The sequence below is a fragment of the Camelus bactrianus genome, chromosome 3 (genome assembly GCF_048773025.1).
Source record: "Camelus bactrianus isolate YW-2024 breed Bactrian camel chromosome 3, ASM4877302v1, whole genome shotgun sequence".
Lineage (NCBI taxonomy): Eukaryota > Metazoa > Chordata > Mammalia > Artiodactyla > Camelidae > Camelus > Camelus bactrianus.
In genome coordinates this window covers 65,955,792-65,978,503 of record NC_133541.1, presented here as the reverse complement: position 1 = coordinate 65,978,503, position 22,712 = coordinate 65,955,792, and the positions used below count along the sequence as shown (strand labels likewise).

General features: G+C 34.4%; 1 protein-coding gene and 1 non-coding gene across 17 annotated transcripts in view; both read left to right on the top strand.

Moving 5' to 3' along the window:
* Window positions 1-22,712, top strand: part of MCTP1 (multiple C2 and transmembrane domain containing 1) — a 483,190-nt gene that overhangs the window by 256,268 nt on the left and 204,210 nt on the right. For 6 of the 16 annotated variants that reach the window (XM_074360364.1, XM_074360363.1, XM_074360358.1 and 3 more), the window contains exons 6-8: window positions 4,609-4,656; window positions 7,695-7,733; window positions 16,327-16,386. The exons of 1 other annotated variant lie outside the window; for it this stretch is intronic. In XM_074360364.1, the coding sequence (XP_074216465.1) occupies window positions 4,609-4,656; window positions 7,695-7,733; window positions 16,327-16,386 (147 nt within the window). Of the gene's footprint in view, window positions 1-4,608; window positions 4,657-7,694; window positions 7,734-16,326; window positions 16,387-21,947; window positions 22,026-22,712 lie in introns of all 16 variants that reach the window. 9 more of the 16 variants (XM_074360368.1, XM_074360367.1, XM_045512545.2 and 6 more) reach the window with 6 other exon arrangements.
* Window positions 18,835-18,908, top strand: TRNAT-GGU (transfer RNA threonine (anticodon GGU)). The gene has a single exon. It is a non-coding gene; the product is annotated as a tRNA-Thr (tRNA).

Sequence of the window (22,712 nt, the reverse complement as noted above, 5' to 3'; positions counted from 1 at the left end):
CACAATTTACCAGATTATTTATTAGACTCAGTGTACTTTCATATAATGGGAGCTACTCTCACTAGTTCTGATTGCAGCACATTTTAGGAGTAGACATAATTTTTTAGGCACATTTAAATACTCTATTTCAACAGTGTGTGTATTGCTATCTTAAAATAATGCATGATTCAAGATGGTATAGGTTTTGTGTTGGAAAGGTATTATTGGCATTTTTCCCTAGGTTGTAGATAAAAGTAGTGAATTCCAGCTTCACATTTGGAAGTGTTTTAAACTCACTGAAAAATTCACCCTTTTCAAAGTGTTTTTTCTCTAAGCTTTTAAAAAATTAAATAGCACACATATTCATATATGATATTTGCTACTGATGATTAACGTATCTATACTTCATTTAGCAAGAAAGAAAATTTTCTTTTCCAAGTACTGTCAAATAATACCTACGGTGAGAACTTAGCACAGTGAAAGAAGATGTGTGTGTGTGTATAGGCCCAAGTGTGCAGATGGAAGAGTAGGGGAGGAAATTTTTTCACAGAGAACAGAAATAAAAGCCCATCATTTTAGAGTCATCAATTCAGAATACATTATTTCACCCAGTACATGCCAAGGAGTATAGCCTAGCTAGCTAATCCATATACAGGAATAAATTATAAATGTTCATTTATTGCTTTATTCAAACAATCCTGGTATTCACCAAGAACCTCCTATAAGCCAGGTCCTGTGCTAGACCCTTGGGATACAATAGAACTGCTATCCAGTGGAGAACTTGGAAACCAAATAATCGCTGAAGGAAATGTAAAATGGCAACTGTTTTAAGTGCCATGAAAAAGAGGTACATATGCTGTACAGCAAATACAGGCAAATTTGTTCTAGTTATGGGAACAGTTATTCTTTAAGGAAGTCAAATGGGAGATGAGGTCTGAAGTGTGAATAGGAGTTAATAAAGAGAACAGGAAGAGAGAAAGTATTTCAGGCAGAGGAAATAGCACATGCAAAGGACCTGTGGCTACAGAAACCAGGCTGCACTCCAAGAATTGACAAAGTATCGGAGCTTAAGAGAAGGTGAAAGCACACAGAGTGTGGGAAATCCTGGTGCAGGATAGCAGATGCCCAGAGTGCATAGGGACTGTTGGCCATGTTAAAGTTTGTGGTCTTTCCCCAAAGAGCAATGGGGAGCGACTGAAAAATTTGTAAATAGGAAGTGGCATAATTATATTCATCTTTTAAAGACAGCTGTGTAGATGCATTGTAGAAAACAGATGAAAGCATTAGAATGGATGCTTGAAAACTAATTAGGAAGCTATTTTAAAAATCCTGTTGGAAGATGATGGAGACTTGGATTAGAATTGTCAGGTGAGATGGAGAGAAGTGAATAAGTTAATCTATAGGACGTAAAAATCAACAAAATTTAGTGATAGAATATTTTTATTTTGGTTATTCTTTATTATTTTAATGAAGGGCAACACTTCATAAATGAAAATACCCCAGTGCCTGAGGTTTTATGTGTCCCCAAGTCATCCAAACTGGCAATATTACTGGGGGTCCAAATGAGATGACAGCTATTTTAGTTATTGGGTGATTTGATAATGGAGATTATATTTACGTTAAATGAATATTTATTAAATACTCTTCCATGAGACTGAAGTTCTGAGGGATCAAGTTTGTATCAAGAGATGCAATGATGAAGCTGCTGAGTTGTTATAAATTGCACAGAAATACATGTCAGCACAGGCAAAGTGGTCCCCAACATTAATTTTTCTTCAACAATTCTTGCAGAAATCCTTCCATCTCCATTGCTGCTCAAACTTATTTAGGCACAATGTCTTTCTAATTAGGAAAATATTAAAAAATAAAAATTAAAAAGTATTTTAAAATATTACAGTGCCTGGTTGCTGAATATTAGTGATTTATCAAACACGAATAGGAAGGAAAGCAGGTTACATGAAACAGTTACACATCAAAAATCTGGTATTAGTAATCTTTTCTTCCTTTCCCTTTCTCCTTATTGTATCTTTCCAGTCACATTCACCCTTAACACAAAGAATTCTTCCTGAAATCTTCATGCCATTTTCTTGATTCAGATCTCTTTGGCCACCTCAACTTTTTGGAAGAAATCTTTTACTGCCAAGTATTTTTTATTCACTGCGTTATTCATGCCTCCCCCTGCACAGTCTTAAATACCATTGGATTTATTCTGCTGCAGCAGCTGAAAAACAGTGTTTCCTTCCTTCCTATACTCAGTTGACTCTCACCTGGCTTCTCTCTGGTTCACCAGTGAAGCAGGTGGCTTATCAGAGCCTGCTGCCTCAGAAAAGGCACAGGGTTGCAGCCTGTACCAGAGCCAGCCTCTGGCTGGTCAGCCCTCTTGGCCTCAGCCACACCTGAGAAGCAGAGAGAAGGGTGACCAGTGTGGCTGTATTGGCTCCTCCTCGTGGATGTGATCAGTAGCTGGGAGCACAGGGTTGGTAATGTTGAGAAGTGAGCTAGGTCAGGGAGAGGGGAGGAGGCTGAAAAGGCCCATACAGGAAATTCTTTTGGGATCCCCAGTATCCTGGCTAGTCTGATTCCTAGATTTGAATTGGGGTTTCTAAGCATATGCTTTTACATGATGAAAATTTCTAACAAAGACACATAAATTTGCTTTTTTTCCCTTGGTTATTTTGGTCTGTATAACAGTTCTGTAGCTATTTTATGACGATCTCTAAAGTTGGTAAGCAGCACTAGTTAGGAGACTTCGAAACTCTGAATAAGAACCATTTGTAGGCATCTATTAAAAATTTTTATCAATCATCTATAAACATTGTGCCAAGTTCTATAATTAGCCCTTTCTTCTCCTTCTATGTTCAGTGACCTGTGGTTATTTCTCTAATTAAATGGAAACTCCCAATGAAGGACACTAAGGCTCTCCAACCAGTAACACATATTCCCTCTCTTGTAACCTCTGTCCCAGCCATACAGAATCCTACATAGCTCACCTCTCAAGTCCAAGCTTTCTTCAGTGAATTTGTCCCACATAAAATATACCTATACTGTGCCTTATCTCACCTCCATCCTATACCCTGTCACTCCTGGTAAAAAAAATAATAATAATAATAATAATTAATATATATATAAAAATTATTGCTTATGATTACCTCTCTTAAAATGACTCCTCTCAAAACCTAGTCCAGATTTTATACCTAGTGGTTATTTGATGGGTTGTAGATGAATCTCTATAAGGATTGGAAGGGATGCTTCAAAGGTTAAGGAAAAGGTATCTTAAGTTTTTTTTTCCTTACTTCAGTATTCAAGTCCCTGAGGTTGTCACAAACGATATGGGAAGTAATCATTTAATTTTCCTTTTGAACTCTTAAAATTATTGTATTAATGATAATCTGATTAAAATCAATCTATATTGCTCTTCTCAAGATTTCTAATGATGATAATGAATTAGAAGCACATAGTGATGTATTTTCTTCATTTTGTAACATGTCTAATATTAGCTAAATATATTTCTCTGGAATACATTTGAAGTGTTTTGGTTAAAAGCAGTCAGTTATCCAGTGTATCTTCAAATTAAAGTTTTATATGCCTGAAACATATAACACATTCCTGCAGTGAAAAATGACATGTTGAACTTTCACAAATTGCCGAAGACCAAAACTTATTGAGAGAAATGCAAACTCAAGATGCATCCAACCAGAAATCAGTTACTAAATGCTTCACAATGCCATTTAATATTCAGAATGCTGTATAGGAAAGAAACAGAGGATGATTTTTCATTGACCTTCACAGAGCAAAATTATGAATTCTGTTCTCTGATTATTAGCTCAGAAATAGAATCTAAGTTCTTGAGACTTACGACTTTAGTTAAAAAACTGCATGTTTATTCTTATGCCTCCGTTTATAAAACTTTGGTAAAATATGTTAAAATGGAGAATGAATGATAGGAGTTTCAAGAGTCATTGGCAAATAAATTCTAACCATCAAGTAGGAAATCGAACATCAGTCTTAAGAAAGGCTATCAAAAGTAGGAAGAAATGAGTAATTGGAATTACAAAGTGTTTTAAATCAGTTATCTTGGGAGTTTTTAGTACACTGTTCATACTGACAGTATGTTCCATGAATCATGTGTTTGGGATGATTTTTCTTTGTGTGGATTGCTAGTTCTAGAACTCAGTAAAACTGAATAGTGAGTCGAAAACACTATCAGCCTACTTTATCTACTAAGGCCTCTCAAACGTGCAGTGTCTCACTACAGCTAATTAAGCAGTAAATGTGAGTAATAGCAAAAGTATTTCATAGTTGCTTGTATTAAAATTTTCTCCATTGAGTTCATGTTTGGGTCTTTAAAAAAAATCCAGATGTGAACAGTTGTGTATCTATACATGTATGTGTGTGTGTGTGTGTATTTTTTTTTTAATTTTCAACATTGTATGTACCAGAAACCAAAATCTTCTTAGTGGGGTGGTGAGGGTAGGCATGCTGATAACTTGCATGATACAACTGCCATTTCTGTTTTAAATGCATGTCCTGTTTTTGGACCTGCAAAAGTGTGTAGTATGTATATGTGTGTCCTGTATATGGTACTTTGGTCTGATAGTGTGTTTGAGTTCTTTCTGGCTCTTTTTCTAGCAGAGTTCAATCCACAGCTTTCTTCATTGGAGAATTTGTGAAATAAAAGTGAGTTAAGTTGTGTGACACGCTCTCTTAGATAACCTAGACCTACAAATTGCTTGGCTAAAGCTAAAAAAAAAAAAAAAGAAAAATTTAAGAAACATATGAATTAACCATAGTTGATCTTTAGTGAATTAAAAAATATGTATTTTTCCTACTGGTTGATTTTTGAAAATTTTCTGAATTATTCCATAGCTAACATTGAAAAAATATTCTTCTATAAAAGTTTAATATGTATGTTTTCTAATGTGCCTGTGCTATAATATCTAGCCATTCTGTGATTTTTTTTATATCTATAGTAGCCATGTAATTGCCTAAAAAAATCACTGCAATAAAAGATAAAAGCAAAAAATGGATTGAGACGGTAGAGTCTTTTAAAAACGTAATCAGTGCTGCTGTTCTACCACAGGCATATTTTTTATGCTACTTATTCCGCTTTTATTGGGCTTCAAAGAAAGTTGAACTGCTAATAAAGAATTTGAGTTGTATGATAGTATGAAATGAGGACACTTTTCAAAACAAATTCATATGTTTCTCAGCTGAAGTTAAGATCAAAGAGCACAAAATAAATCTTATTTTTCTATAATTTGCTTCATCTCCTATCTTTAACATTCCCCAATCTTTCTCCTCTAACCTGTCTCACAGTTAGCAAAGGTAACAGGCTTGATAGTATGTCTGTTAAATTCCCTTTTTTTTTTTCCCCCTACTTTTCTACTGTTTTCAGTTTTACTGAATCTACCTGAACCCAACCATCTAAAAAGAAAAGGAGACTTGAGCAGGGGATACTTAAACCCATTGTTTAGCTAGTTGGTTTGGCTCAAGAAGCAGAAATGTTGTTGTAAAATCCAGGGCCATTTTGAGAACCATTGGATCTGATAATTGAACTCTAGAGACTGATTCAGGAAAATAATGAGTTGGTCCTCATAACTGCCAGATCTTTCATACTTTTACTTAGGGAAATTACTGACTTCGTGTTTGTATCAGTGTCCCAATCTGAAAAATAATACCATGCAGCCTGTTTATATAATTGATTTTGAGAGACAGGAAAAATACCAACCCTATAGTTTGCTTCACACACAGCAGGTTAATTGCATGCAGTGACTCTAGTCAGGGAATGTGACTCTGACCAGCAACTGTGAATCTGTGTAATACTGAGTCGTGTTGCCCTGCGATTCAAATTCTCCTTGTGTTCTTAGCCCCTTTTCATAGGATAGCATTTCTTACAAAAATGGAACTTTATAAGATTCTTAGATACTACAGGATGGTGATAAATGGCCGTGAGTTAAGAGATTTTACTTTTTGGTTTATTTATGTTAATTGTTCTCACTTAATTTGACTCAAAACATTGTCCCTAGTTATAACTATTCTTTGTTCATCGAACCTTTGCTTTCTGAGAAGGCTGAACATTTATTGTCTGACTCCTAATGGGGCAGTTGTCATCGACATGGCATACCACAAAAGTATGTCATTTCCAGTTGCCTTTTAGTGGTGATGAGAAGGTGGTGGTGGTGGTGATGACAATGATAATGATGATAGTGACAAGAACTCACTGAACATCAACAACAAACATTTATTACAAATCCATCTCCACAACCCAGTGGTGGGTTTTGTTGCTTCAGAATTGGACATCGGTACTGAGAAAAAATATAAAACAATACCTGGCTCCAGTAGGAAAAAAAAAATAGAGAATTATCAGGGGAGGGTTCTAGCTCAGTGGTAGAGCGCGTGCCATGCACGAGGTCCTGGGTTCAATCCCCAGTACCTCCATTAAAAAATAAATAAATAAACCTAATTGCCACACCCCCCCAAATAAACGAAATAAATAAAAATGAAAAAATACGGAATTATTGTAACCTTAGGAAATCTATTACTCATATTTTGATCAATATTTAACACAGAGTATATATAGAGAAAATATAATCTATCAAACCACTATCTATAGAAAAGAGGAACATATTCTTATCTTTGACAATTTTATTATTTTCTCATTTCCTATCCTAGAACTTCTATATAGTTTCTTTGTCTTGATTTAGGCCAAAGGTTGCTTTCTAAATGACTTAGTCTTATATTAAAATCTTTCCTCTTTTGTATTTTTGTAATTTATGAGCAGCTTCTGAAACGATTCAGCTTTATAGTGAATTCTGCTGAAGGAGATGGAGCTCTCGAAAGCACCAGTGCACTTCCTTGATATACAAATATGGCAAGCATTTCCATAAGCTATAGTCTTTGCTACAAATATTCCCTAGTCTCTACTTCATCTTCCTTAAAGGTAATGATAAAGCTAAGAGAGGGTAAAGAGGTCATCAGGAAGTTAATAACTCAATGTTCATTGAGAAATTTTTTAAACTGGGGAGGAAATTAAAAGTCGTTGAATTTTTATGACTCACTTCATGCAAGAGACCATTGATCTTGGGCACTCATCACAAATCTCCATCACCCTTAATCAAAACTTGTAGTCATAAATGCCTCTTATTATGACACGAAAAAGCTAATTTAAAGGATATGTTACGGCTAGACATTTAGCAGAAAGGTCTACTAATAGTCATCACAATATGGAGTGCTTTTTCTCAATTGAAAGCGTTTGTAAGCCATAATACAACTAAAGATTACCTGGAAGCAGATAATTTTAAGATGCTGCCAAAGCAGCAGACTTTGAATGTATTTGAAGAGAAAAATTATTAAATACCTGGTAAAGCCATGGTGCCTCCTCAGCCTCCACCACCAAAAGGCACAACTGCCAATCCTGAGACTCAATGGGCTTTTTCCAGCCAATAAGATATTACAGATTTTCCATTCTATTTAAAATATACTGTCCCATTTCTTTGTACCAAAGAATAAAGCAAACGAACTCTCACCAGAAAGACTGTTTGAATGTTAAAGGTGCTTCTTCTAGCTGCGTGTACATGAAAAACAATTTTTGTCTTGTATAGTTGTTGCTGAAAACTGTTTGCTGTCTAGATGTTAAGCTTCCTCCAAAAAGCAATTGGCTGCCCTACCTTGCACTTGAGTGATAAGATAATGAGAATACTTTATTTCATTTACAGACAATGCTAATGAGGAAGAGTTGGAAAAGATCAAGTAAGGTAATGCTTAGCATGTGATCTTTCAGCTTTTCTTGTTGAGAAGAACTATCAGCTGCTTTCCCAGTCTCTCTCATCCTGTTTGAACTATTCCACAGGATTTCATCACTCTTCAATTTTTTTTTCTCTCATAAACTTTAAGCAAACCATGTAATGCTTTTAAAGTAAGTAGAAATCACCCTGATAAATCACATCCAAATCATTCTCTTGCTAATCTCTGGTCACTTCTCAGCATCATTCTCAGCGTCTGGTTTCTGTTCTGTGTATCACAGGGTCTAGAAAATGCCTTTGCTTCAGATCAGGAATAAAGTAATGATGCCAGGGTAGGGACAACTCCAGAGAGAAGCAAGATCCATGTAACTTTCTGTTTTTATTCACTGGAAACTAGGTCTCAGATTTTCTAACTCAAAAATCTCTTTCTTGCTTTATCTTTGGCGTGTATAATGCAACAATTTTCCATCGTTGCCTCTTCTCACTTCAAGAAATAAATGGCTCTTGGGAGCGAGAGGAGTTTATGTATGGTTCCTGTAACTTACTAAGCCCTGGCTATTCTTATAACGTAAAAAAGAAAAAAAAAGGATATAAACTAAGCTTTTAAATTATTCAGTGGTGGTACCACTCTTAGACACAAATAAATATCAAGATAAAACTGACTTTTATATGAATACTTCTTGGAAAATATCAGAGACTTTATTTATAAAAATATTTTTTGCTCAAATTCCTATTTTAAAAAGTCAGTACTCCTTTTGAATAGTGACTAATTTTTTTAGACCCTGAAACATGACAATCTTATTTTCCATTCTGATTGAATCATGCTATTACTGAAATTTTTCTTTAATTTTGTCACTTTTCTTATTGTGAGTTAAGAAAATGCTTTTATCAAAAGTTTTTTAATTTATGGTGATGTCGTAAGTTGCTTTAACAAGTATTTCTTACTGTAAAAATTTTCTTCCCAGTTATTATAGAATTAATGACCAAAAGATAATTTGGATGATAAAAAGGTCAGGTCCACATTAAAAATAACTTTTATCATTTTAGTAAAATGAAAAACATTTATTAAGGAAAGTTGGTGAATATTTCTGACTTAGCATTCGTTATGTTTTTTACTGACCAAAACAAAGTTTCAAAAATCTTAAAGAAATGTTTGCACCGTTCATATTTGTATTACACTTTTTTTTGTTCTTCAAAATTAGTGTTACATTAAAAGTATATATTCTCATATATCTTTAAAAATTCATATAATTTGGCTTTCTTCATTCTGTGTCTATATTATCCAATATCTGTGTAAAAACACTGCAGTCCATTAATATGTAGCAATATCTCTCTTCTAGATGTACTTAATATAAAATGCTAGAGCAAGATATATAGTTTTTAGTATTAATTGGTGGAAATGATCCATTTTATTGTAATATAAAAGAACAAATATAAAGATTCTTTAAATAGTTCATTTAATTTATCTTTAAATTTAAGTATAAATTAAGTCAACATAAATCCATACCTTTTCTTTTGATCTGCAGAGAAATTAAAATAAATAATAAACATCTTTTCTTCACTATTTGTACATCTTGGAGTTTTTAATTTATTATTAATAATCCAATTGTACATCCAAACTGGTACATTTTCTAGCTTTCCATTGAAGATACAGAATTCCCTGTGTCTAACTCTACGCTTACTGGAGTACCTGGCAAATTATTTTTAGTGTGTATGATAATATGGCTTTTGGGGTTTTAGCCTAAGGGATTTTCAATTTTATAAAATTTAATGTAGATATTGAATACTGAGTAGGAGAAAATCATTTGAATTTTTTCCTATGAGAACATACTGAATACCTGATAATTAATTCAGATTGTCACTGTCCCCTAAAACGTGTCATGTTCAACCAGATTAGTGTTACAAGAGCAGAGTGTTAAATTCAAAATCCAGGCAAGGTTTGAAATTTCAATTACCACCTAGTCTGCCATCCTTCACACACAATGAGACTCCTCCCCCAGTTCTTTCCTCCTAGGATTGAAGGAGAAAGGATGGTGTTCAAGTCAATTGTGCTTCTTGGGAAACTAAGGGATAAATGACCATACTATGTAGTTTTGTGTATCGCTGTTACTGTGTTGTAGAAATGCATCATTTTTCTAATGATTTCAATCTTCTTGAAGTTTCTTGTGTGGGTCAAGATTTTTCCTCTTGCTTTGGGAAAGAGGATATTATTTATTTACATGACATTTACATAGAGGCATTTTACATTTGATATAAATACACTCAAAGTCAAAGGTAAATTTTTCATATAAACAGGTCATTTTCTTCTTTGGAATCTTGGTTTACGGGAATGAGGTCTGCTTTTTGTAACAGGGCTTTGGTATGCAGCCTGTCTTTGAGCACTACTGATGCTCAAAAATCTGAAATTTAAAAACTTTGTGGCAAAAGACTTAAATATAGTCAGAGAGTGTTGTTAGATATTCTCTTCAGTGTGGAGTTTTTCTTCGTTTCCTAGGTCTTTTTCAGAAGTGACATCATCATGGAGGGGGAAAAGCTAAACTGACATTGTTATTTTTTTTAATGTGTACCTCTCCCCTGTATACAAGGGCATCAGCTCATGGAATTTCCTCTTACTTAAATATCTGTTCATCATTTTCGTTGTCTTGCCAATAGCAGATTCTTTCAGTGGAAACCTTATTTGTGGCGCTCACATAATGTGGTGTTGTACTTCATTTTACTAATGAAAACAAGAGAAGTGAATAGCCAACTTGAGGGCAGAGAAATTGTGATTGCTGTTCAGGACAGACTTCGCTATTATTTGGAGTAAATGTGTTACCACCTAAAAATGAGTAAGAAAAAAAATACACCTAACCTTACATCTGAAAAGGAAGAATGTATAAAATACGTGCTATATTTGAATGGTACGTTAACCAGTAAATAATTATGAATTCCATAATATTTCCTCTTCTGGGGATAGTAGCATCCTTTAAAACATTCATTCTGTACACCTTCCACTGTGCACATTTCTAATTCTGCCCACACTCAGCTCATATAGAAAAATATTATTTTAAGAAGAAAGGGATCCATGTCTCCTTAAACTTGGGCAACTGGATAATTATCCTGGTCAAAGTATTATACTTAGGTGACAAAATGCATTTTGGCAGAGAAATGGTGATGTTTTGAGTTATTGCAATCTTTTATTCTTTAGAAGAAGCTTATGATTGATAATTTATTCTAAGGCTAAATTATTTAACAAGAAAGTTTCATGAGCTTAGAAGAGAAGGTATATATGAATTTTGTGAATACATTTTCTGGGGTCAAACAAAAAATGGAAAATCAAAAATGAAATAATTGCCTCTATAGATGGCAAGCAGAAATGATTTTTTACTACATTGTGTGTGTGTGTTTTAATGTAGAAGAATGAGTTTAACAGTGGATGTAATAATAAACTTACGTGCTTTCAGTAAATCACTTTAATTCTATGAGAAATAACTGTTGTGATAATATAAAAATACACATGTCGCAGTTCCTATTTTCAACAATAACAATTAAAAATTGTTTTAAGAAGAGCTCATCCTTTGAGTAATATAACAGACTATGGGGTGACGTCCCATTAGCATATTTTCTGTTACTTGATGGCTTTTTTTTTTTTAGTAACATACCTTTTTTATAAAGATTTTATTTTAATCACTTAGCATAATTTTAATGAACTATAAAACACTTTATCCACTGGGTGAATGAGGCAATTTTTAATAAGACTTTTGGCAAGTATATTGTTAATTTAAACTAGAGAACATTCTCAACCCTGTAAGTCTGCAGGGCGTAGTTAAACCTGACACCTTGGATGACACATTAAAAATGCATCAGTGAAAACCTCTAAGTGCTTTAATTTAAGAAATGGTAGAGAAACAGATTAACACATTTTTAAGTATCTCACACAGTCAGTCAGACATAGTGGAAAAAAAGGCATTATTTCACTATTAACATGTCCTTTCTACAAAGACCTCCTATCCTGATAATAAATAGATGATCCTGAAAAAAAAATTGCAAAAAGTGAAAACGTTATTGGTCATTGACTTTCTGAACTGTGAGTGTCCAAAATGGCTTTTCTTTGGTGTCCCATTTCAAATGGTTATGCAGGTGTCTTTGAAAAAACTAGGTGCTTACATATTTTTGAAGGAAATATAAAATTCTTTTAAAAATCCCTACTATGCTACTACTTATACTCCCAAATCTGTGTTATTTGGAAATGCTGTGAAGTCAACCTCATAATTCAGACTTCTAAGATTCCACAATGTAGCAATAAACAAAGGGCAAATAGCGTGTTTCTATTATAAGGGACTGCATTTTTACCTCGATTAACTACACTCCTAAAATTTGTAGTAAATTTATTTAAAATAGAAATATCAGATTGCTGATAAACATTTGATTATCCCCTCAAAATACATGGAGCCATAATTAAATTTCATATGGAGATGATTTTTTTCTTGCTCTTTTCATGTTTTCCCATAGGTATAAAATATCATACATTTTTATGTATTGTAATTCATAACTACAGGGATTTGCTATAACCAATGGCATTACATTTATTTGATTGCTCTTGTTGAATTTCTTAAATGTGTGTCTTTTGGGGAGTGAACTTGAATGAGTTAGCACAAAGTGGAAGGACAAAGTGTAATGTCAGCAGAGGATGGTTTCCTTGATGCCCGCGCACCAGCTCTGAGATGCTTAATTGTGGGATCGCTGGTTGGCCTTCACATTGCTCGCGTGTGCTACTGAGTGAGCTCATGGTTTCCCAAGGCCCTTTCAGGGCCGATCAAAGGGAGAGAACTCATAACTTGGCTCTGGGATATTGATACTAAGGATTGATTCACATATTACATGGCCTTTAATTCAAAGATAGATATATATATATAACATGTATATATGTGTACATATAATGTATATCAGATATAGCTAACATATACATATATATGTTAAATTGAGTGTGGCTGGGAGGAGATAGGTTGGTTTTAAAGCCCCCTAAATGTGTACAATGAAAATTAATGACAGTTTTGTAAGGACTGGTTAAACAAGCCCTGGTTGACAGCAATATGTACACACATATGCATGTATTTATATCTACATATACACACACATGCACACATGCATGTAAAAGACCAAAGGTAAAATTTCTAAAAACCTAAAAGACAAAGCAAGGCCAGGCTTCAGCTACAGGACAGGTCCTCTGGGGAGGTAACATTGTCACTCTCCCTTCAACAATGTTTAAAAGGACAGTGGGAGTTGCAGGGGAATCATATTTTTGTTTCATGAGTATAAATGATATGGAAATCTATTTGAGGAACCAAGAAAACAAGAAGATAGCATTCCTACTTACTTCATGTCACTGTTTTCAATGACGTAACTATTGAAAGTCTTAGTCAAATTGCTGGAAGCATCTGAGAGCCACAGCTTTGATAACTAGTGATTACAGTCTGACCAGGGAACTCTATGAAAATTATTTATTAAGTATTACCTCTTAAGTGCCCAAAGAGGTGTTGATGAAAGGAAATTATCTGTATCTATCTATTAATCTATAAAAACCTGCTGTGTATATTACTACCTGGCTTGACTTTTAAATTGGAATCTCAGGCTTCACAATTTCAAATCTATTGTGAGTGTTTTGAGTATCATAGAATTGCTGAATTATAATAACATGTGATATGTTTAAAGGCCTGTACATAGTAAAGCTAATTACAAGCACCACTTTCAATAAAAGTTCAGTGGCTAATCCTTGTTTGTCTGATGGTGAAGCCCTCAAAGATTTCTATGATTTATTTTATATAGAAAGACTGAAAAATAGCATCATATTCATTTGTTAGGGGAAAAAATGAACTGTCCTTTAGTTTTATTTCTCTGAAGAAAAGTATATATCTTCCAGATTTTTTAGTTTAAAATCTTGTTAACTTTTAGATTCATACTAGGATTTCTGATCTTTGAGAAGAAATTTTCTTAGAGTATGTTGGTTTTTTGGAGGCAAAAAATAGATTTAGAAAAGATACTACCAGTGGATCTTGCTACTTTAATCAATTCAAAACCTCAGCAGAAATAGTTCAGTGATTCATCATTAAGAATAACTTCAGTAATTTTTCTTTATCAGGTTGAGACCTCTGGGTTTTATTCTGTTTCCATTTGTTGTTACTTTATAATTTTACCATTTTTAAAATGATGCTTTCCCTCACTCACCAACCTCTTGTCTTGATGGAGACTAAAAGTGTAACTCAATACCTACATTCATGGTTTAGGACAAGTTTCCTCTGGAATTCATGAAGACTTTATTCTGCTTTTCTTACCCTCCATAATAAAATCACCTCTTTTGTTTAGAATTCATTATCGTAATGCCAGGTGTTTCATTATTATTGTTACTGTTGTTACTGGAAACTCTAGTGAAAAGAAGGCCTGGGCTAGTCTGCTGTGAATTTTACATTCATCAGAGCCATAAATGGCACAAGAATCCACAGGAAAATTAAGTTGTTTTCCTTGAAATAGAGACCTAAATTTACATGAGAATGTAGGTTGTAAAATGAAATATAAATTTTAGTTAATTAATAATGACAGAAGTAATTAAACGTGGCATGGAAAGCACAGCTTGGGGACTTCCTTGGATCCAAATGTGACTAGGATTTTTGTTTCTCAAATTTGAACAGAGAAACCTAAGTTCTAAATCTTGATCATTAAAACTCTCCCCCGCCACCCAATCTATCAATGTCGTTTTGCCATCTGCATACGAATCACATCATTAGACCATTACCCTCTGTGCTCATCTGAGGAAGAATACTGAGTTGGCGCAGTTTCACTGTTAGTCACCTTAGACCACCTAAACTTTAAATGAGGTACCAATATTTCTAAATGCTAAATGGTAATCTTAGTTGTTGTAACTGTCGAGACTAGAGCCAAGATTTTCACATCAACAGAAGTCACCTTAATTCACTTTTGCATTAAGGAAACACTCAATGTTGGTTATATAACTTGCATTATTGACTCTGGGGAAATGATTTGTGTAAGGAGCATCAAGAAGTAATTTCTTAAATTGGGACTTTAAAATTTATCCACATTTTGCTAAGTATGATGCTTAATTAAAATAGAACTGGTAATCAAAGTAAGAAGAGAATTGGCAATAGAATACAAACACATGCATCTTTTCCAGAGGCTAGAATAAGGTTTTTTGAGTTAAACAATAGCATAGCATCAAAAAAGATTGCAGTCATTCCACCTAAGGTTTGTGCCCCATCGTCCAAGTGTAAGTATATTTTTATGGATTTTTTAAGAAACTGATAATGACAATGTGCCAAATGTGATAGATGAGAACCATAGCTGTAAATGTAAATGAATTAGACCTGTGTAGTGATGGTAAAACCATGTCTTGAACCCCAGACTTTTTCCTGATGACTTCTGACATTAGTCACGCTGCCTGACCAAACCCTATGCAAGTAACTTGGAAAAATGTAATTAGTTTAATTAAGAAATAGACTTTGTGTAAAAAGCTCAGGTAGATTACATGGACAAACTCTGATGTAATTCTAGTTCTAAACTTACATTATTCAACTTGCTGCATATCCTGAAGTACTTCAGTTCATTATTATTTTCTGATATGATTTTTGAAGGGAATATATATCCTTAAGCAAATGAATTCCAGGTAACAGTCAATCAACAAATATTTATTGAGTACCTACTATGCATTAGGCATCTTGTGAGGTGCTGGACCAGTACCATCTTAGTTGCCAACATAAAATCGTGGAATAATCAGATAAATTACAAAACTGCTTCCTCTGCATCACAGTGAAAGGTTGATGCTTTCCCATAACTGTCATCAGTTTTCCATAATTTTATTGTAACTGACACCCAGAGACAGGATTAAAAAACATTAAAATTTAAAGAATGCATGTAACTTTAAAAGTTCTTAAAAAAGTAACTATGTTTTGATTTCCTAAAGTCAAACTGATTTTGCTTTATGGAAGTCTGAGGATTAAGTAATAAAATGTCCAACGTGAACTATTACTTTCTTTTCAGCTAAATAGCCACCTTTTTCAGTATTCATTTCTTTTTAAAATTATATTTGGGGAGCTCAAGTTAACTAAGTAATTTATATTATATATATTAAATGTTATATCATAAAACTAGGAAGTTTTTAGTAAGGAATTAAACCAAATTTGACTAAGTACATGTTTATAAATAAGATTTCTGCTGTCACTCTTTAAAAATGCTCTAAAGGTCTGTGGTATTGTTTTGTTAAAAGAAACAGATATCTGGTTTATTTCAAAATTTTAAAGTGTGTTTAAACAGTTCTACTTTCTAAAATAAAATGTTAGATTCTGAGATATATGAGTTAATAATTCAGACTAAAGAGGTAAGTCGATTAGTTAAAAATTACAGAAACAATCCTCTCTAAGCTTTACTACCGTTGTATCAGATATGAATAAGACAAAAAACTTAAATTTATTCAGAAGAAGGAAACTTACAGTTTATAAACATTCAAAGTGTCTTTAGGATATATAATTTAGGGGGTTTTACTTGTTTTAATTTTGTTGGGCTAATCAGGTATTCTCAGAACACCTCAAAATTTAGCTAAATATTTGTTTGTTTTTAGGAACTGTCAGAAAATGAAGTGGTTGGATCTTATGTCTCTGTGAAGTCTTTCTTTTGGAGGGTAATGTCTAAATCCTTTACATTAATATTCTTGACTTGTGGTTCTGAATAGTAATTTTGAAAGTTAAATGTGAATTAAATTCACTTCTTAAAATAGGCTGTCAGAGAGATGTATTCATTTGCCTTCTTTATTAATTTTTATTCTTAGCCATTTAAGTGACTTCTATTTCTTCATTTGTAAAAAACTGAGAACTTCGTATATTTAACATATTGCTTTGAAGTCAGTTCCTTATGGGCCTGAATACCCCAGATTCTTAACAGCTAGAGGCCCACAAACCTTCCAGGACTATCATAGCACTGTCTGGAGGGTCCATGAAGGTTCTTCTTCCCTTCTTGTAAAATTTGTATCATCTATTTGAGAAAAATTTACTTCTATTACCGTGGTCTTACACTATATACATACTGGATAATTACTGTTCTTTCTTTAAAAAAAAAAATCCCCTGAATTAGAAAACAGCGACTCTGCTTTTGATTCAAATAAAGAAAAAAATTAAAATTCCACAGAGAATTTGTTTTAAGTGCCATTACAATTTAGTATTATTTACTCTTTCACGACTTAAGCATAATGAGCTCTGTCATCCTTTTTCTCTGCTGTAATTCTGCATTATGCATGGAGTGATTTGTTACTAATGCACTTACTGCTTTGCCTTCAAGAGTTTCCCTCTTTCTTTGAAAATTTACACTTAGTACGTGATTACCTAGCAATAGATCTAGCAATGAAAATGCTACACTTGTAGGGCTTTGCCATTTTCTTTTCTTGGCTCTTAAACTGCTGGTGACTGAAAACTATGTTTCTCCTTTTAGCATTTTAAGATTTGTTGCAGTGTCTCAAGCAGACAGGCAGGTTCCAGGTTGTCATGCATTGACTTGAAAAGTGAGGAAGTAAAAACCACGTCTCTTTATCTTCTGCCCCTCACGCTTTTTGTTGTTGTTGTTGCAGTCTTGCATGTGTGTGAGCTTATTTTAATTATCAAAGCCTCTTCATTTCCTTTCAGTCTACGATAGCTGCCTTCACTGACGTTAATCTGTATCATAGAACAAATAATAGCATTTCCTCTTATATGTTCATACACTAGCCATCAACACACAGAGTGACTGCTTTTGACTTGTACCATTACCTTAAATGAAAAATGACCTTTTGGAAAATTTTTTTTCTGTTTTTTTTTAATGATCCACAATTATGGTGAATTTCTATGGTACCCTCCTTTGCCAAGGAAGCAGAACTCAGGGGTGTTCTGTGTTGTGTTTGTTCTGTTTGCAGCAGGTATTCAGAATGATCATTCTGAATGAAGTCCTGCCACCAGGACCAACTCCAGAAGCACTACTTTTTAAGGATTTCCCTTTTAAATGACTTTTCCCACATCTTCTTTTCACTTTCTGCTTCCAAATCAGTCTTCCACTTATCCATACTTTCCACTTGGTTGTATTCATCCTTAAATATTCTTTGTTAACCTTTCTCAGTCTCTTAAACTGTCTTATTTTGGAATATCAAATAGGCAAATTTAAAAGGTAGCTTTTTGGTATCTGAGGTACAGTGATCTAATGTCTTTTTTTCCGAACGTATATTGAGGGACAGACAAATTGAGTTATAAAAGCAGAACCTTTAAGGGTCAGTTATTTTACCAATGAGGAAACTGAGGCCCAGAGAAGTGATGCCACTGTCCTGAAGTAGCTAAAGGCAATGATCAGGACCAATTTTTCTCTCTTTCTGAATGTCATGGAAATGAGTGTTTTGGTGAAGACTTCAAGCAGTAGAGTTCCTTTGTGGGTTGATGATCAGTGGAGTTGCAGTATGTAGTAAGAGCTGCCCTTTAGTTTGTCTTTATTGACAGCCTTTCAGATCCTTCTTGCATTATGTGACCCTTTTCCTCCACAGCTCCTTAAACCATCAGTGGATGGATGTGTTTGAGGGCTGTTATGTTGCTGTGTTTGAGGTCCCGTTTTACAAAATCAGAAAATCAGTGACCAAGTCTCCTTTGGATGAATGTGATCTTTCGTATTCATATTCAAAGGGTACTCTGATAACTAACCTCGTTGCCTTTGCCCAAGCAATGCTTGTTTTCTGATGAACTTTTAGAGATGTGTATGAAAAGAAGTTTCCCATAACATTTTCAGATACAGGAAAAACCTAAATAGCTCAGATAAAATCTTACATGAAGAGTATATATGTGCTTTGTGACTTAAACAGAATGCGATTTGAAAGAAAATTTTATCTGCTTATTTATAAGGATTAATACCTGTGTCCAGGAGACAGTAACTGAGTTATACTAAATGAAACAATCCTGGTAAAAACTTAAAAACTTGCTGGGTGAATGTCATTGTTACTCACATTATCTTAATTTTCTTGAGAGCAAAATAATGGAAAGAAAAGACTGAAGTGTTACAGGGATATTCAGATTTTCCAAAAGCATACCATTTATAATTTATCAAAACATGGTATTTTGGTGGGGGAGGGTGTAGCTGAGGTGGTAGAGTGTGTGCTTGGTATGCACAAGGTCCTGGGTTCAATCCCCAGTACCTCCATTAAAAAAATAAAAAATAAATAAATAAACCTAATTTCTCCCTGCCCCCCCGCCAAAAAAAAAAAAACCATGGTATTTTAGGACACAAAACATTAAGCAATGTGTACAGCAATTACCATGTTTCTCATGAAAGTAATAAAAATTATGTGAAGCCAGTTGGATTACTCGTAAGTCAGAATTTCATTAAAGATGTTTAAATTCCCAGTAAAGGATGGTAACAGTGAGTGCAGTCAGTTCTTTCAAATATTTAGTATTTAAGTTTCTTCTTTATCTCCATCCACTAGACATTTAGATTCTGATGACTGAAAGCTAATTGAACAGTCTGTCTTATGAGAACATTGTAGTGAATTAAAGAGAAATTTTAATATTTTTAAACGGAGAAGGCTGGGCTATGCCACTATATTGCATATAAAAGAATGAGAAATGGATTGTAATGTGAAATGGGCAAAAAAGAGTGCACAGAATACGGAACACTGCAGAGTGATATCAGAGCACTACCTTATGGTAGGATCACACAAAAATGGTTGAAAGAAGACCCAGCAGACCAAGAAGAGGTATTGGCTCTGTAAACAGGAATGTGATCTTGTGCAGAAATGCTTCCATTCTGAACAACTCAACTGTATGTGACATACACCCAAGAAAAGTGCAGGTATTATTTCTATCAACAGGTATGAAAGTAAAACCCTCAGGGAAAAAAATTAACTTTTAATTGAAAGCCTCAAAAAGAAGTTCCTGTAAGTCAAATCCAGGACACATTATTTCTTTACCATATCATTGGTGGAAACTTATATATTACTTCAGCAAACCAACAAGACTACAACGCATATGATGATTTTCTGTTTGTATGTATTTTGAGCAAATAGACTAAAAGCTTATGAACTTTTGTTTAGCCACAGTTAAGTTTAGAGAGGGTTGTTAAAACATCCAAACTAAACATACTTTCCAGACACCGTAAGTTGTATCAAAAAGCAATAGAAATAGGAAAGAAAGTTTACAGATAAAAACCTGAAGAGGTTCTCTAAGGATTATAATGCCAGTGAATCACCTTCTAAGGAAAAAAAGGGATCGAAGCTTTCTTATTAGATGAGACACTTCAAACTAGGCTGGACAAAGCACTGGGAGGCTGTTCTGTAGAGGCAGTCCTGCTTTGAGAGGGCTGTTGAACTGTAGGACAAATCTACTTGTTGGGCTTCATCATCCGGGTGTAATTCACTGGAATAAACTCAGCAGGAAAAGGAAAAGATAGAACATGCCTGTGCCTGGGATTGAGCTAATATTGCTCCACAATCCAGGCTTTGCAGCACAAAACAGTCATTCTAGGCTGTCATTATCTCTTCTTTGTAGTGTCTCATGGATCATTTGATTAAATAAAAGCATGTGCACCTCTGTGCTGAAAATAAAGGAAAGGACTACCTCCACGCACAGCTATTGTAAAGACACAAGCAATGTATTTCACTCCAGTTTCACAGTGTCTGGGTCTCATTTGGAAGGATTAGGTTGTACACAGGTTAAAAAAAAAATCCAGGATAACAAAAGCCAAAAAGTATTTGCAGATACCAGGGAGAAGATTGGTATGAGTGAATGTTCCTTTAGCCACATGTTAAGTCTAAATAGACTTTTTTTGGTTTTGTTCTGTGTTTTGATCAGGATCTAGAATAATAGGAATCTATTAGTAGTGATCCAGCTTTTTAAAGAATGGAATTAATAAACCTTATTAACAAGAATTGGAACATAGAGGTGTTCTTAATTTACATAGAAGATTCTACAATTTAACCACCTTATTAATAAGCATTAGACTATAATTTGTTACGGAGTACGGTAAACTCTCATATGCTTTACTGAACAATATATGCTAGCGTTTGCCAGTTACCAACTTTTACTTACTCTAAGCCCCTGATTAGCCTGCCTGGATAATCTATACCCAAAGATAGGCTCATCTAAACATAAGTCAAAGTATTTCAACAAATCTTGTACAAAGTAAATACATTTTTTTGAATTGAACTTCTTAAGCTCTGTCCAAAAATTGAGATATAGTAGGGAAAATCATCAGATATCAGCAATTCCAGTTCAAATCTCAGCCTTGCCAATCTCTAGCCATTTGGGTTTAAGTAGGGTGTTTATCTTCTCTGTGCTTCAGTTTCTTTACCTTAAAAGTACTTGTTATGAAAAACACTGGAGTATGAGGGCTCCAGCACATAATAGCTGCTCAGTACATGTTTCTTTCTTTCTGTATGATCTAACTCATCTTTCACCCATCTGGCCTAATCCAGTCCACCGTGTTGATATTAATGAAGCTGATGACTTTCATCTCATCACAGTGCTATTGTTTGGAAACTTTGTGTAGCTTCTCTAGAAGTCCTTTAGTTCCACCATGATAAAATCCTTCTATTATTCTTGTTCGTCTGTATCATTTTAATCCATCTCTTGCTGCTCTTGGTCTTAGTAGTAAAGGGACCGTTAGGTTGCTTTTTTAGTAGCAAAGGCAATAAAGAGAAGTGTTATGCAGGGCAAAATTTTTCTGTTACTTTAGAGAGATCTCTTGAAACATTACCAAAGAGTCACATGTGGGATGCAGTTAACATGGTCATAGTTATTGGCCTGTCCATGCAACATTTATTCTTTTGGAGCCTTATCATTTTTGACATTGGAAACTGTCTCCAAAGCTTTTGGAGCAACGGACTTGAGATAATGATTCTTTCCTTAATTTTTCTTGCCATATTTTTTTTCTCTGCTACACCTATTAACGAAACCTGGAAAGCACTCCAGCAGGATCCAGCACGATTAGTCTCTGTCCTTTATTTTCTTGAGGCCTGTAGCATTATGCTAGTAAAGAAAATGGTGGCTGGAAACTGCATCGTTGCATTGGCATTTGTCTTCATTGTTCTAAAAGACATTTTCTGAGAGTGACTTAAGAAGCAAGTACATATTTTTTTCAAATACTCTGTTTTGAAGAGTAGTGCTAATAAACTCTAATTGACGTGAGATGTCGACAGTTGCCCAGAGATTTCCTGTGCGGCTCTGATTGTTCATTTCCATCCAGACGTGCAGCAGGCTTGCTCTTCCTGTCCCTGGCTTCTGCAGAGCAGGGCTTCAGAGCGCTTGTTACCAAAATGCACGAGTAAGTTCAACCACTTATTTATTATTTCTGCGCTGGTGTGAGCGCCGACTTACTGTCCTGAAAACCATTCTGTATCCTGATGTCTTTTAGGTATGTGAAAAGGAATTGTGATCTTGAATTCCTTTTCAGGAAATAATGTACATAAACTAATACTGTCTTTAAAATGCCAGCTCACTAATTCTAAAGTCTGACTAAAGAGACATGTCATTGACTCATTGCCTCCAACTTTGAAATTTATAGTTACCTGGTATCCTGATATTCTTTATTAAGTCTGAACTCAAACAAATGTTCCTGATGAGAGTGGATCTCAAACTTTAGTGCGGCTGAGAATCACATGGGAGAAACAAGTGCTGTTCTGCTCCACAAGAACTGAATCACGTCCGGGAGGATCAGGCCTGTCGATGTCAACAAATTGCCCACTAAAACTTGAGAATTACTGCCTTATAAGTTCAAAGAGTATTTCTTCCTTTTATGGAGTTGGTTCTTTGCAGCTAGGTTGATTTTCCTTTTTATTCTTCCCTCCTTTTTCCTTTCCTCCTCAAGTAGAATTCTGTTCCAACACGGACATAATTGAAAACATTGCCTTAAATGACTAAGTACTAGATGTAATGCTATTTTTATTGAGGGATTTCTTGGGTGTGTTTAATACTCTTTGCCATTCAGGTGCTCAATAAGTAATTTTTGGTT